This window comes from Miniopterus schreibersii (genome assembly GCF_964146895.1).
Source record: "Miniopterus schreibersii genome assembly, chromosome: 2".
NCBI lineage: Eukaryota > Metazoa > Chordata > Mammalia > Chiroptera > Miniopteridae > Miniopterus > Miniopterus schreibersii.
The window spans coordinates 19923867-19939118 of record NC_138102.1 but is presented as its reverse complement, the minus strand read 5'-3'; the positions used below and the strand labels follow the sequence as shown (position 1 = coordinate 19939118).

General features: G+C 55.5%; 1 protein-coding gene across 2 annotated transcripts in view; it reads right to left on the bottom strand.

The window, feature by feature from the left end:
* ADGRA2 (adhesion G protein-coupled receptor A2) overlaps window positions 1–13108 on the bottom strand; it is a 34240-nt gene extending 21132 nt beyond the window's left edge. The window contains exons 1-2 of one of the 2 annotated variants that reach the window (XM_081129676.1): window positions 12453–13108; window positions 877–948 (exon numbers count right to left, since the gene is read on the bottom strand). In XM_081129676.1, coding sequence (XP_080985802.1) covers window positions 877–948; window positions 12453–12715 — 335 coding nt within the window. In that variant the 5' untranslated portion in view covers window positions 12716–13108. The remainder of the gene's footprint in view (window positions 1–876; window positions 949–12452) is intronic. The other variant, XM_081129677.1, reaches the window with a different exon arrangement.
* Window positions 13109–15252: the final 2144 nt, after the last annotated feature.

Below are 15252 nucleotides of genomic sequence, written 5' to 3'. Positions count from 1 at the left end.
CAGGGACCCTGTCGGAGGACTTGGGAATGCCCAGCAGGGTGGGAGCAAAGACAGGAGAGAGGGGGTTGGAGGAGGCAGAGATGGAAGGGGGGGAGTTCAGTCTCCAGGAAGGATGGGAGGCCCAGGTCTTCTGTGGAGGAGACGGGACCCAAAGCTGCTGCACAGGCTGTGGATCCTGGAGTGTGCCAACTCAACAGGGAACTGAGAGGGGGTTGGTTCAAGCCCTCATTTGGCAGGTTAAGTGACTTGCCCATGACCGAATCCAGTCCCCAACTCTGGGACGAAGTTTCTTTTAGGGTAGCAGGGCCCTCCTGAACCCAAAGCCAGGCTGCCTGGGTCTGCAGGGCAGCCTGAGGACACTGCTGCTGCAGCTCTAACCCAGGGTGGAGGGGTGTGGGGTACAGGGAGAGTTGGATGTGATCACTATCCCCACCCTAAGTCCAGGGCTCTGGCCCCTTGGGGCTTTGTTGATTTGTTTTTAGGGAAGGAGGAAAGAGGGCTAAGTCACACTAAATCCTGTCTCAGCCTTTTCTTTATGCTGGGCCCCCCAGCTGGGAGGAGGCGGAGGCTTCTGGCCAGCTAAGGGGCTCAGCCCTCATAGCTAATTGCTCATTAAAGAGCATTAATGGGCTTCCCATAGCCCATCCCTGCCTAGAGCAGCAAGGTTTCTCTACTCCTCTCTGCTGTTACTAACCCCTCTCTGCCTCCTAGCTGGTAGTCCAGTCCCGGGCAGGGTCCCAGAGGGTCTGACTCTTGGCCAGCAGGTTCTGGGGTTGTGGGGTCCCTCAGCAACCAGTGTTCCTTATCCTCCGTGAACTAAGTTCTTGCCCATGACCACCGTCCCCCACCTCCACCCCACCTCACCCCAGCACTTACAACTTCTCCAGCAGGGACAGTCCCAAGAAGGATCCATTCCGGAGCCCAGTGATCTTGTTGTTGCTCAAGAGCCTGAAGGAAGAGAGAGAACACAGATAGGAGAATGTGCTGTTACAGGCTGGAAAATGTGGATGGAGTGGGGAGCCAGTTTCACAATTACAGCCCTGTTGAATTCTGTATAAATGGTGCCGCTTAAAGTTGTGCAAGGCAGCGAACCCACCATCAGCTCCAAGAGTCAGCAGACTGGTCAACCTACTGAGCCCCAAATCAGGCATTTCACCTGCACTGGGTCTCCCCATGGCCTGGGTCTGACTTAGGGCTCTGTATGCAGGTGGGTTGAGTAGGTGTGAAGTTGTAATGCTCCTTTACACCTTGGAACCTCAGGGTCCAGCCCACAGTGCCCCCTTCCAGCCCTCTACAGCTCTGCCTGGCCCAAGCCCTCAACCCAATATCCTAAGGACAGTGGTGGGAAGAATGGCCAGGATTGGGTCAGGGCTCTAGCAGGTGGAAAAGGAAGCCCAGCGGGTGTGGAAGCAGATGGGAGGAGCTGTCCATCCTTGGGGTCTCCAACACTTTCTCAGTGAGCTGAGGATCTCACCAGAAGGGGACACTCACAGCCCTGAAGGGGCCCTAATTCAGAGGGCCTGAGTGCCTGTGCCTCCCTAAACCTGTCCGCAGTCTTAATAGAAAATGGATAGAGCCCTGGGCTTCCCCCAGCCCTCAGCCTTTCGCCCATTCCCAGCTGTTTATTTATTCGTTTGTATTTAGGGGAGGGGGAAAGAAGCCCCAAGCCAACAGTCTGAACCCACTTGGCCCACCCACTCAGCCTTTCTCCGCCAGGCTCCCCTCTGGGAGGAGGGAGTTCCAGACTAGCCAAAGGGCTCATCCCTTGAGTTAATTGCTTATTAAATGCTTTAATGAGCCTCTCCACCCAAACTCTTGCCTTCCCTGGTCTGAGGCAAAGGGTTTTCCTTCTTTTTAAAAAAAATATATCTTTTATTGATTTCAGAGAGAGTAAGGGAGAGGGAGAGAGATAGATAGAAACATCAATGATGAGAGAGTCATTGATCAGCTGCCCCCTGCAGGGCCCCGACTGGGGATTGAGCCCGCAGCCTGGGTATGTGCCCTGACTGGGAATCGAACCTCAATCTCCTGGATCCTAGGTCGACGCTCAACTGCTGAGCCATGCCAGGTCGGGTGGGTTTCCCTTCTTTGCTCTTACTGGTGAACCTGGGAAGGCCAGAGGTACAGGCCTCAGGACTTCTCTTGAGTGGGCAGCCTCTGAACTGGACAGTAAGGGAGAGGGCAGGGGCTAGGGACCAGGCACAAGAGGAGCTGTCAAAGAGTTCTGCCCTAAAGCTCCCTGGAAGTGGGTGGGTGAATATACCAATAGGCAGTGAGAGGATCCCAGGCATCTGACATTCCATCTACTCCACATTCAAGAGGCTCGTGGAGAGCAGACAATGGCCAGGATGGAGGCAAGAGTGGAAGGTTCTGGGTCAATGGGAAGGGGTGGAGACCTCATCTCCTTCCTCCTCCGCCCCTCTCCAAATAGACCCTTCCTGCCCGTCTAGTCCCCACCTAACACCTAAGGTCCCTCAAACATTGGCATTTCCCAGTTGCGCCTGAAGGGTGACTATGTGGCAGAGTTCGGGGAGATTTGGGGGGGGAGGGAATGCTGGGTTTCCAAAATGCTTCTCACATACACACACACACACACACACACACACACACACACACACACATTGTATGAGCAGTTAGAACTTTCATGAACTCCTTTATTCTCATTTTATGGATTAGGATAGTTTTATTTCACATTATACATGGTGGTGGTAAATCATAAATAGTCCTGTCAGTTCTAAATGCCTCTAATGGCCTCATTCAGGCCCTAGTGGGGTTAGGGTGGCCCCCTCGGTGGTGACTGGCTTTTGATGGGTGACTTTTAAATCAAAGCCTGCCTCAGACCTGGCTGGGTAGCTCAGTTGGTTAGAGCATTGTCCCAATATGCCAAGGTTGCGGTTCAATCCCCAGTCTGGGTACATACAACAATCAACCAATGAATGGGTAAATAAGTGGAACAACAAATCAGTCTCTAAAATCAACAAAAATTTTTTAAAAGTCTGCCTCACCTCATTTCCAGTTCATTCCCTCTGTACACCCCCAGAGTGTGAGCTTCAGAAGTTACATTAAAAGCTGGAGAAGGCAAGAAGACCCCTCAGTATCCTTAGGAATGTCAGGGAGTGGTCCTGAAATGTCAGGAAGAAGGTGGGAAAAGGTATCCCTTTCAGCCTCCCCCCAGCCCTAGGAGTCTCTCCCGAGGATTGCCCCCTCCCTGGGTTCCTGGGAAGGCAAGAGGATGGAGATGCTGATGGGGGTGGGGGCAAATCAGAGAGGCGGGGGTTATAAAAAGATAGAGGAACAGGGCTGCCAGATTATCACAGCCCCATCTATTAATTGGGAGGCCTGAGAACATTATTCCTCAAATTTGGGTGGCATAGGGACCTGTCAGAGGGAGGGAAAAAGTATGTTATTTCCTGGGAAAACATCTGAGAATTCCAACCCAAGAAACATTGACTTTAGAAATGAAAATCTTATCCTATGAAAATACCTTCTAATAAAAAATTATCTGCAAAAGATTTTTTAAAAGATCATTGAATGGAAAACAGAATATTTAAAAATTCTCCAACTCCCACATCCCCGAGATTAAAACCTGGGATCCTAGTTTGAGAACCTTGTCCAGACAGGTCTAGAGGTGCTGCTGGGGGGAAAGCACCCACATTCTCCAGACTTTTCTGTCTTTAACCCTTGAACTCCAAATTAACCCAGAGCTCACCAATAGAAGTACAATGCAATATGTAATCTGCTGTATATGTAATTTAAAATGTTCAAGTAGCTACATTTTAAAAAAGTTAAAAATTAAATTTCAATATTTCATTTCATCCACATATCCAAAATGTTATTATTTCAACATGTAATTAGTATACAGAATTACTGAGATATTTTCCTTTTTTTTTTTTTTTTTTTTTACTAAGTCTTCAGAATCTGGCTTGTATGCTCGTCCTACAGCACATCTCAGTGAAGACCAGCCACATCACAAGTGCTCAGGAGCACGAGCAACTAGTGACTTGTGCGTGTGCCTGGGTGCTGTGGGAGCAGAGCACAGGATCAGGGACCAGCCCCTGAGGCAGGCGGGGGCCAGCCTCTGGCCCAGGACAGCTCATCTCTTGCGTCCTACCCTCTCCACCCTGAACTGAGATCCCCTGCAGGCCAGGGCCCTCCACTCTCTCTGAGGCAGCCTCCTTTGTGCTGGGGAGGAAAGGGCAGAATGGGGTGGTCAGCTGCAGCCCACGCTTCCAGCTTGGCCAGCTCGGTGCAAAGTCCAGGCCTGAAAATCTTGAAATGAGATTTTCTTTCTCGTTGCAGAGAACATTTCCCTGATCCCCCACCCTCTAAGCCACTCACAAAAGCAGGGTCACCAGGCAAAGAGCACTTCATCTTTCTCCAATGGGCCCCCTTCTTGTCACCTTTCCAGCTCTTGGACAGACATCAACATGATTCAAGCCCCTAGATACCCAGAATTGGATCTTCTGGCCTTAACAACCTAGATCGGGCTGAGGAAATTTTACTGTATACCCAGGTTATCCAGAGAATGGTCTCAATTATGATTGTTGGTTTATTTCTCTGGAGGTGCCCCCTGTGGGTCTGGTGAGGGAGGAGAGGGCAGTGATTTGGGTCTGACATTGTTATGGGCAGGTAGGAAGCTGGCAGTTACAGGGCTGTGAGTGGAGTAGATGAAAACACACACACACAGCCTTGCCCAATGGGGAGACAAATGTTCCTACCACGCTAGGCTGTCTCATGGGAGGAAGACAGGCAGGGCAGCCTCAACAATTGGGCAGGGTAGGAGGGAGCCTCAGCCCCAAGTGTTGCAAACATAGTGCCAGTCTTGGCTACATCTTAACAACCCCCTCACCCCAACTACTAGACAGACACTTCCTGGGCCTGCAACAGCCTCTGGCCCTGCAACAGCACAGGGAGCCAGCCAGGTGGGTTTCCTTCCCAACCACCAGCCCCACCTCACAGGCCTCTGACTCGCCTAGCCCAGCATTTTCAGCTTCTTTCTTCCCACCTTCTCTCCCCATATTGACCACTCCATCAAATTTTCATAGGAAGGCAGCCAGTCCCTGGAGTCCCCTGTTCTCTAGCCTGGAGTCTGAAATCTGGCCAAGGAGAAGGGGCACACCGAGTCCATTTCAAAACTGTCTCCCAGCTAGGGTACTATTTTAGGGAACAGAAGCAAGCGGAGTTACCACTAATGAGGCTAGAGGCCAAGGGAGCGAGTGGCTGGCGTCTACAGGGAGGCCCTGTGGCCTCTGGGAAGCCACAGGAACTCACCAGATCCCAGCCTGACATCAAAGATGACCCTGTAGGGGTCATGTGGGCACTGCTCTGTGGGCCTGGGGCCAGCATATGTCTGAACCAAATGGCTCTCCCATGTGCTGGAAAAGTCATACATGTAAGACAACCCACCCCAACACAGAGATGCAAGGACTCCAGGTCTGGACACTAGGGATCTATGCTCTCTAGAGTCTGAGCCTGGAATGTAGGCTATCACCAAGGCCTTCTGGGCTGAGAAGGCCCCATCTCCAACACCTGCTACTGGCACCTCGGCAGTGTCTTAGGTAGACCATCGGTGAGGGGGAGGAAGGTGGTCTGCTTGCTGATACCAAAAAGGCCTCAGGCCCATAATCTACCCTGACCATCAAGGTGACACTGGACTCCCAGGCTCTCCCACAGGTACAGTGCCCAGAGCCTTTAAGCAATTCCAGGGCTCACAAAGATGTCTAAAAACCTAAAAAAAAAGACCACTGCCTCTAAATATAAATGCTACAAAATTGAAGTCAATAAATGTTTAACTAATAATTACCAAATACATTATGTCAGTTAGTGATCATTGTTATATTTCATGAAGGGTGACAGAGCATTTTGGAATGGATGATATGACAGTAGGGCCTCCAAAAGCTCTGCTTTGACGGACGCCCTCCAGCAAAAGGCTACCCTCCTGTGGCTTCCCTTCCAGGCTGCCCTTCAGGTCCATTTATCTCGAGTGCAGGGGACATAAATGTTGGAGAGGACATTCAACTTCCTGTATTTTCCATGATCCTGTCTCTTGGCTGGAAGCCTTTCTAGCCAGCCCTCAACCCCTACTGGTTAGCAGAGATTCAGGTAGAGTCTAAGGTCAAGGTCAAGAGAGAAAATTGTCTCGAAATGGCTCCTGTGAATGGGGTTTTCTTGTCTCCTTTTCTCTGACTTACCCTCTCTACAAGGCACCCCATCCTGGTGGTGAGCAGGTGTTTGTGGTAGGTGACCAGTGTGCTTTGATGGGGATTTTTGGTCCCCAGCACCCTAGCTTGAGCACATGTAATCCAGTGTGCTGTGATCATTCACACCTAGGCATCCATTCATGTGTTCTTCAAACCTACACTAACACCTATTGTGTGAGACAGGGTGTCTACTATCTTCCATGCATGGGAGGTGAAGGGAGATGTGTCAGACAGGATGGAATGTTGAATGGAATGTTTGTGCTCACCTGATTTGAGGAAGCTGGGAAGTTACTCCCAATCCATCCTCAACGCTTCCTCAGCATGTGGCCTTAAATCTCACCGCTGGGGAGCCAAGCTTTTGCGTGGTGAGTTTTTCTTTTTAAATACAAGTAAACTTGAAAGGATCAATCTGTTATCAGTTTTTTATACATAAGTATAAATTAGCTCTAATCATTCCACCCCAGAAGTTCTCCTTGGGAGCCCTGTCATCTCATTGGTTAGAGTGGGAAGAGGCTGACTGGGCCAGGAGCCCTGGGGTCTGGCTAGGAGCTGTGTGACCTTGGGCAGGCCAGCCCCTCTCCTGGGGTTTTTTCCCTGTAAAAGAAGGGTCTGTACTGAAGACTCCTTATATTTGATGGCCTTTCCCATCCTGGATATGGAGACTCTGGGAGTCTGAAGTTTAGAGTTTCTGCCTCACTACACAGTTCCCAGCAGGCAAAGAGCCCTGGGGGGAGGGGGCTCTCAGACCTTCCCTTCCCAGCTGGGAGATGTCTGGCCCCTCAAGTTCAGGCTGGAACTCCCTCCTCAGGCTGCTCCCTCTCCCCCATTCCTGGCTCCTCTGTGACAGATTGGTTCCCCTGCCCCTCACCTGGCCCCATCCATCTTGCACACCCTTTGCTCCCCCATCTGTCTCTCCCCACTCCCAGGGCGGGGAAAGATGGGTCCTGGGAGGCTGCACGGGTTAGCTAACTCCAGTTTCTCTGCTCCCCCACCCCTGTCACCCAGTCCTAAAAACAAAGGAATGTTCTGGAGTTTGGGAAGGATGCCCCCCTCCCTCAGGAGGGAGGAAGGGGAGGAGGCAGCCTTGTCCTGTCAGTGTCTGAGCTCTAAATAGAACAGAGCGGCTGGGCTGGGGGAATGAAAATAAACAGCCCCTCTTGAGCAGCCCCTTCCTAGCAGATACCGGATTTTCCTTCTGGTTCCTCAGCTCAGGGCCATTTCCCTCCTCTCTCCTCCCCTGCTCTCAGTCTGATCCCAGGGAGGCACAGGGCAGTCTCCATCTCAGGGTGATGGGGGAATGAGGGGTCCTGGTCCAGGCTGTGTGGCATTGGGGAACTTGCCTCCCCTCTCTGGGCTTTGGTGAGGAAAGCCCACTGAATGGAAGGCCAGGGATCAACTCAGAGGTGGCTGGAACATTTTCTCCCTCAGGAAAGGGTTCTTATCCCAATGACTCCCGTGTGGCATAGACTTAGAAACACTCTCTCCCTTTAAAAACATGACCCCAAATTTAAGGGTCAATTTCTGGTTAGGTTCAAATTACACTAGTTTTCCTGTGCCCTTGGGGAAATTCTCAGACTCACCCCCAGGGCTAAGGATTGCTGCCCCCACCCCAACACAAAGGGACGATCCACGGTAGCCAGCAGGAAGGGATTCCTAGGGGATCAAGGGTGGCTGGGTTCGGGTTGTCTGGGTTCTGAATAATTCAGGCCAAATAACCCATTCTGGGTCCTGGACCCACTGGGGGGCTGAATTATAGGTGTTGCCTTTGGAGCTCAGTGCAAGGCCTCTCCAGTCTCTTTGGTGCGATGAGGACTCAACCAGTGAACCCCAGAGGGCTCTGTTCTCCGCCCAGTGCTCGCCCTGAGATGGGCCCATGGACTCTGACATCCTGCATCTGAAGGGGGGCCCTAAGGGCAGGGGATCCCAAGACCTCCAGGAAGCCTCTGGCTGCCTCCAGCTCCTGTAGCAGGTAGGTGGGAAGAATGGGGGGCGCTTAGACTTCCTCTGCGCCCCTCATTTCAGACAGGCAGGGTCCCGGACCCCACACGGGGTGTTGCAGCTGAGACCTTGCACCACTGGAGGGTAAGGGAGTGCGTTCGAGTGTCCTGGCCTCCTCAAACCTCTGCTTCTTCCCTCTTCTCTTCCCTTCTTTCTCTTCACTCTCTCCCCCTCCCCCCTCCTCCCCTCACAAAAGCTCTCTGTACACAGCCACTTCCTCTGGCTGCTGTCTCTGAGCCCAGACCTTATGAGAACCATATGGGGGAAAGAGGCTGGAGGAGAAGGGGGTGGGGAAGCCAGCGTGGGCCCGCCCCTCCAGCCAGCATCATTTCACTCCCCTCAGGCTACGTGCATGGCGGCTGGCACACTTTGCCCAACTCCTCTAACTGGATCCTGGTGGCTGGAGTGAGGGGCACTGAGGGGAGGGCTCAGTCCAGAGCTGGAGGTCCAGAGGGAGATCTGTGCTCGGGAACCACTTCCATTAGGCTGGAGCAAGCATCTGTGAAGAGGCCATGTAACCCCCCCCACACACACAGTGCTTCTGAAGACCACCAAACTCACTGCAAAAGGACCCAGCCATGGCTAGGCACATCTGTGTGGCAAATGCCCCTCTCCCCTATGTGGGCAGCCTATGTGGTGGCCAACCCATCCCCCCTCAACTGGGGGGCTGAATGGATGAGGGTTTGTTGGCTCTGGGGGAATCTGGAGTGACTTGTCCCATGTCTGGCTCCCTCCTCACCCAGCCTTGGAATGTTCCCAGGTCAAAAGGGCCTGGGTCCTGCTGGGAAGGAACTGGGTGTTGTAAAGCAGCTTTTGTGTCCATTGAGTCCCAAGTCCAGCCAGGTGAACAGAGTCCCTGACCTGAGAGGACCGCTAAGAGAACCTAACCAGCTAATCCTGAGGCTGCTGTCCGCTAGCTTGTGACTATTAGCAAGAGTCCCAACCTCCCCTGTCAGCCTCAACTTGCTCAGCTGTAAAATGTCTATGTAGGGGCTGGACTTGCTGATTTCTAAGGTCCTTTTCAGTGCAAAGGGTTTAGGAATTTATGACACTGGCTGGTGTCCTCTGAGGAGCTGCTCAGATGTCCTGGGATGTCCTCCTAGGAGGTTTCCTTCTGCACTCATCTATTATCAGTCCTTCCCTGGAATTCCTTATATTGCCCCCTCCCCCTCCCTCTAACTGCCAGAGCTGAGAACCAGAGGGCAGGCCCATCAGCTGCTGCCCAGGGGTGGGTGGGGAGGCTCACAGTGGTCTGCATCTCCCTCCCACACCCAAGTTCTCCCTGTAATAAGCCACCCCCCATGAGACCTTCCCCCATAAAGGACAGGAGCATAAGTGCCCACAGCTGTCCTGCGGACTGGGCCTCGAGACTGGGGGTGGGGTGGGGTGGGACAGATGGATCAGGAAGGAAGCCAAGAGTTCTGCTTTCCTGGAAAACTTCGAATGAAAATCCATTAGAGGGGGGAGGAGAAGCAAAGGGTGGGGAGGGGGGGCACATAGTCTACAAAAACAGAAGGCAGAAGTCGAGATAATGGGGTAGTGGTAGAAGGGTTTTCCGTGAGGTAAATAGGGTTGTTCGCAGAAATGCCTCTGAACTGCTTGGAGGCCTTCTTGGAGCAGAGAGGATCTTTGCAGACCTGAGAAGTCACCTTATCTAGCACATTCTTTACCTAAGTAGTCCCAAGGTGGAGTCCCAGGTCCCCTGAGGACCTTTCAGCACGGTGGCCTGGGAAGGGGACTGGGACCTGGTGGCCCATTCTGGAGGAAAGCAGGGGAGTAGGAGGTGGAGGGAGGATATTGCCACTGCAAAAACTGTTGGCTCAACTCCTGCTCTTTGCAGGTGACAGGCAAAAAGGTGAAAGGGGAAATTTGTGCAGAAAAAGAAAAAAGTAGGGAGGAGGAGTTCGGGAGGGTGTGGAGGAGTTTTTCGTTCTCTCAGCCTCTTGCTTTGCTGCCAGGCTGAGGCGGCAGCCCCTTTCCAGGCCTCTCTTCCTTCTTCCCTCAAGATGCATGCTGGGGTAGGGATGGGTATGCTGGAGGGACTGAGCCCAGAGACCAGAGTCCTGGCCTAGCTTCTGCTGAAGAACTTGGCTTCTTTTTCCTTTAGGAGCCAGCATGGTGGGGTGGGGTGGAGTGGGGTAGGGTGGGCAGCAATCGGGATCAGGATTATGTAGGGGGTGGGGGGAAGAACCTAAGAAATATGTCTTTGGCTGGGGTTCAGTCACACTCCAGGCTGGTTGGGCCAGAGGGCTCTCAGGGTCTTCTCCGGCCTGCCCTATCTGTTGTCTCTGTGGGGTTCAGTCAGGCTCAGGGGGCTGTTCCTTTGGAAGGTATCTTAAGCTAGCTAGGTCAGTGGCCCAGGACAAAAGGGGAGCCCTTCCTCTGGGGATGGTTTGGGATGGGAAGGTGAGCTAGCAGTGATGTTTGCTGCCACCCTGTCATAGTAGATTCTCGCCCAGAGTTGGCCCGGCTCTCACCTTGGAGCCGTGTCGATAGGAATTAGCCATGGCTGGAAAGGATTAGTTGCCAAATCATTCTAAGATGTACTGCTAAACCATCTTTAAGTGTTTCCCCCCTTCTTTCTACCTTCAGTACGTTAGGATTCCCTAATCCCAACAAACAGACATACAGAGAGACAGCGTCCTCCCCAGGTGTGAGCACAGCAGCAAGATCCAGTATATACACACATACCCCTCGGAACTGAATTGCCATGGACGATGGGCACTCAGCACAGTCATCAGCCCAGCTACTCCACACAACAAGCATTTTTCTCCTCCAGAACTGAGTGGGTGGGGAATGCCAGGCCTGTCTGGACCCATCAACACTAGTGGACACTAAGCAGGACCTGGAATGAGCTGCCACAGCTGCCTTCTCAGGCCATGGCCATATCCCTGAGCTGCTGGGAAGTGGGAGAGAGCAGACATACTGCCTCCAGCCCCTAATGCACACACACACTCACCCCCCCCCCCCCCCCCAGCTGGAGAAAAGGCAGGCCAGGCGGCCAACGTCAGAGGCTGACCAGTCTTGTCCTGTCAGGAAGCACGCAGCCTCTGAACTCACCCAACCAGAGGCGCTACTGTATTGTTCTGGACACAATCGGAGAGACTGAGCCAGCCCCAGCTCGGGCAAGGGGCGTTGGGGAAACGGTTGCTCCTGGGGTCAGGAGGACAGGGAAGGGGAAGCGGCTTGCAGGCTGGAACCCGGACAGGAAAGGGAAAGGAAAGGGCCACAGCCAGGGCCCGACCCTCCACTCCAAACGGCTTGCGTGGAGCTCCGAGCACGTGGCCAGAGCAGGAAATCGCTGCGTTGGGGAGGGGTCGCTAACTCTCCCCAGGTTGCGGGGACTTCAGACCCCCATCGAGGAGGCTTCGGGTCGGGCTGCCAGCAAAGTGAGGGCTTAATAAGGCCCTGGCTGGGAAGGGAAACGGGATGACGGAAGGAGGCTGGGAAACAGCTGCCATCCCTTCGGCCAGGTTTCTTTCTTAGCAATCTTTGCTCTAAAAAGTCAATCGAGAGACAGCCAATTTCGTGTCACATTCAGGGGAGAGAAAGAAGAGGGAGGGACGCAGGACCCAGCGCAGAGCTCACTTCCCAGACGCGCGCGCTGGGAGAGGGATCCGAGAGGAATGGGGACGCCGGGGTCTCGTTCAGACCAGAAGCGCCTGCGCCCGAAGGACAGACTTTTCGGAGCCCACCCTCCCGCCCGCCCCGAGTAGACAGACCCGCTGGAAGCCGGGCGGGCCGGCTCCGGGAGCGAATGGAGCGCCCCCCACCGGAGGAGCCTGGCCGCGGGGCGAACCGCGGAGACTCCTCCAGTCCCGCCAGGGACGCGTCCGCGGGGCTCAGGACCACAGCCGCCACAGCCGCGGGCGCCGACCTTTCCCGAGATTTCCCTCCAGCCCACCCATCTCGGGTCCCCGAAGTCCGCAACACAAGCCCATGCTGGAAACTCAAGGGGCGTGGGCGTCCCGACGGCGCGCGTTCCCCTTCACCTGTGCAGGTGAGTGGGCGCCCTCGGTGCCTCTCTGGGCGGCGTCCGCCCCGCCCCGCCAAGCCCCCGTCCCTCCACACCTCGGGGGCCCTAATCTCTCCCTTAGTTCTCCAAGCCTGCCTTCTCGGCGCCTGGACTCGGGCCTGTCCCAAAGTGTCTGAAGTGGCGGCGGCGTCCCAGTCCCCCTCTGCCCTCCCCTTCCGTCAAGTCTCCATTCGCCCTCCGGTCGCGGCTAGGGCCGGCCGGCGGAGTAGGGTACTCACAGGGTAACGGTGCCGTTAGGCAGGAGGCCGGGCTCGGGAGGCTCCGGGAGGTCCCCGCCGCCGCACACCACCCTCCTGCGCGCCGGGTTGGGGGCGCCACCGCTCAGCCCCTTGGGCCGCTCCCCGGAGCACTTGCAGCTGCGGATGGGGACGGGGCAGCCGGGTGCGCCCCGGGTCTCGCGCGCCAGGAGCAGAAGCCAGGGCAGCAGCGGCAGCAGCAGGAGCGCGGGCGCCCCCCGCATCCTGCATCCCCCGGCGCCCATCAGCCCATAGCCCCGCGGGGACCGACAGCGCTGGGGCCGGTCTGCGCGCGGGCCGGAGGGACCGGGCGTGCGGGACGCGTGTTCAGTAGGGGCCCGGGGCGCCCGAGGGCGGGGCGGGGGGCCCTGGGCGGAGGCAAGCCCGGGGGTCCCCGCCGCCGCACCCCGGGGGCATGTCCGGCGAGCGCCCCGGCGGGGAGGACGCCCGCGCGGCTGTCAGCGCAGGGCAGGCGGCCCTCCGCGGCGCGGCCGCGCTCTCCGCTCGGTGCTCGCGGGCTGGTGGAGACCGGGCCCCTCCGCGTCGCCTGCTCTCTCAGCGCTGGGCTGGGACCTAACGGATCGCGCAGGGCTCTCGCTGCCGCCGCCGCCGCCGCCGCTTCGTGCCATGGATGGAGGCAACTCTGCGCCGCGCAGCTCCCGCCGCCGCCAGACCCCGCCCGCCGTCCCGAGGGGGCGCCCTCTCCGCGCCGGCTCGTCCGCAAGGCCCTAGCGCCTCCCGATACGCAGCCAGGCCGGTGCCCTCCTGGACGCAAGGGTGGGCAAGCGGGCTGGAGGCCCCACGTATGCGCCGCACCCGCCCCGAACCCAGACTCCGTCTCGCTCCCGCCCGTCTGCACAACTCCTCTAGACCGCCAAGCCCACCGCCATCACTTTCCTCAGAATCCTCCCTCTCTCATGCTAGCCCAGCCCGCACCCCGATGCTTCTGGGACTTGCACTGGCCTGCCAGCGTGACCCTAGATGTCTGGCGCTCCATGTTTTGAATTGAACTGTGGTCACCACCCTGGGGCTGCTGAGACTCGGCTTCCCTTGCCCCTGACCTGGTGGGTCAGTCTGGAAGCCGGACCTCACTCTCACAGCCCTACGCCCCCCCCCCCCCACAGGACACAGACCCTCCTCTGCTGCTGTGACCTTGCCCAGCATGGCGTGCATGTCACTCGGCCAAGGAGGGAGCAAAGGCCAAGGCAGACCGGCTAGATCTTGCCCAGCATGTGTTTGTGTGTGTGTGGGGGGGAGGGGGGCAGGCAGCGGGAATGAGGGGAACCCAAGAAGAGGAAAAGCAGGGCGTCTGGACTGGGGTGTGGAAAGAGCACTGTACTGTGAGTCAGGAGAGCCCCATTCTAGACATCTCTGTGTGGGTTGGACACAGCCCCTAACATCCTGGGGTATCTAATCTCTGGAGTGAAAATGGGTCCCTGCCTGCCCCTAGTTTTTGAATGTAGGTTGTGGCGGGAGAATGAGAGAGTGAATGAGAGGGGGCACTCGGTTTCCTAAGGCAGAGGTCTGGTGGCTTTGGGCAGGGTCTGACCTTGACAACTGGGGATGGAAATCGCCTGTGGGTCTTTGATGGACTGGAATGCAAACTGGGAAGCGGGCTGGGGACAGAGGGGAAGAGAAGTGTGGCCCGGTGTGTCTGCTTCCTCAGTTTCCCCACAAAGGCTGACTTTTCTGCCACTTAACAGAGCCTTGCTGCTGAGGGGCAGGCGGCCCTGACTGGGGGATCCCTGGGCAGGACTCCTGTTCTCCTTCCTGCTTTGAGCCACCAAAGTTGTCACTACGGTGACCACCACCTTCTTTCTGTGTTCTTGGCCCTGCTGGTGTGTGTGGCACCTTTTCCAGGACGGTGGTCTTTCAGGGGGGTGTCCCCCAACCCCCCTTTGCGGGGAAGCATCTTCTCTTCCTTCCCCGTTGGCGTTGGCAGCAGACACGGGGCCCAGACACTGGCTTCTTCACTTTCCCTCTCTGGCTCCACAAGTCTCTCCCAGTTGCAGGCTCTGGTTCCTTCAACTTCCAAAGATAAATAAATAGTGATTGCAAATGGAGGAAGAGAGAAGGGCCGTGGACTCCCCCAGCAGGAGCCCTCCGCAGGCGGCAGGCAGGCTGCAGCTGCATTCCTCATTCCCCAGGAAGGGTCGAGGGTGGAGTGTGTCACAGAGCCACAGCCCAGAGGTGGGGTCTGCCACCCAACCCTCCTGTGCCCGGGAGAGGAAAATTTCTCAGAGAGGAGACAGGGGGCCTCTGGCCTGGTCGCACAGCATTTCTGTCGGCTCTGTTTGCTAAGTGAAGGAAGTTTAAGTCTGGAAAGCAATTCCACTGCGACACCCATTCTCTGAGGCTCGATAGAGGCCAAATGACATCTAATAAGGCGATGCTTTCCCACAGGTGGGAATGAGGTGCTTGGTGAAGGTATTTACAAACGTCGTCCTGTCTGTTGGTCATCATTTTTGGCTCCTGTTACCCACCCAGGGAGGTGAATGGCACTGGGGTGTCTTCCCCATTTTGCAGGTGCAGATGAGGAAACCAAATCACTCATTGAGTGATAAAGAGCCAGAGCTGTGAACTTACCTTCTGATTCCTTTGTAAAGTGATTTTTGAGAGAGAGATTTGTTCTGCTTATTTATGCATTCATTGGTTGATTACTTTAAAAAAAAATGTTTTTATTGATTTTTTTAGAGAGAGAGGAGGGGAAAGGGAGACAGAGGTAGAAACATGGATAGTAACATACATTGGCTGCCTCGGGCATGCCCCCTGCTGGGGATAG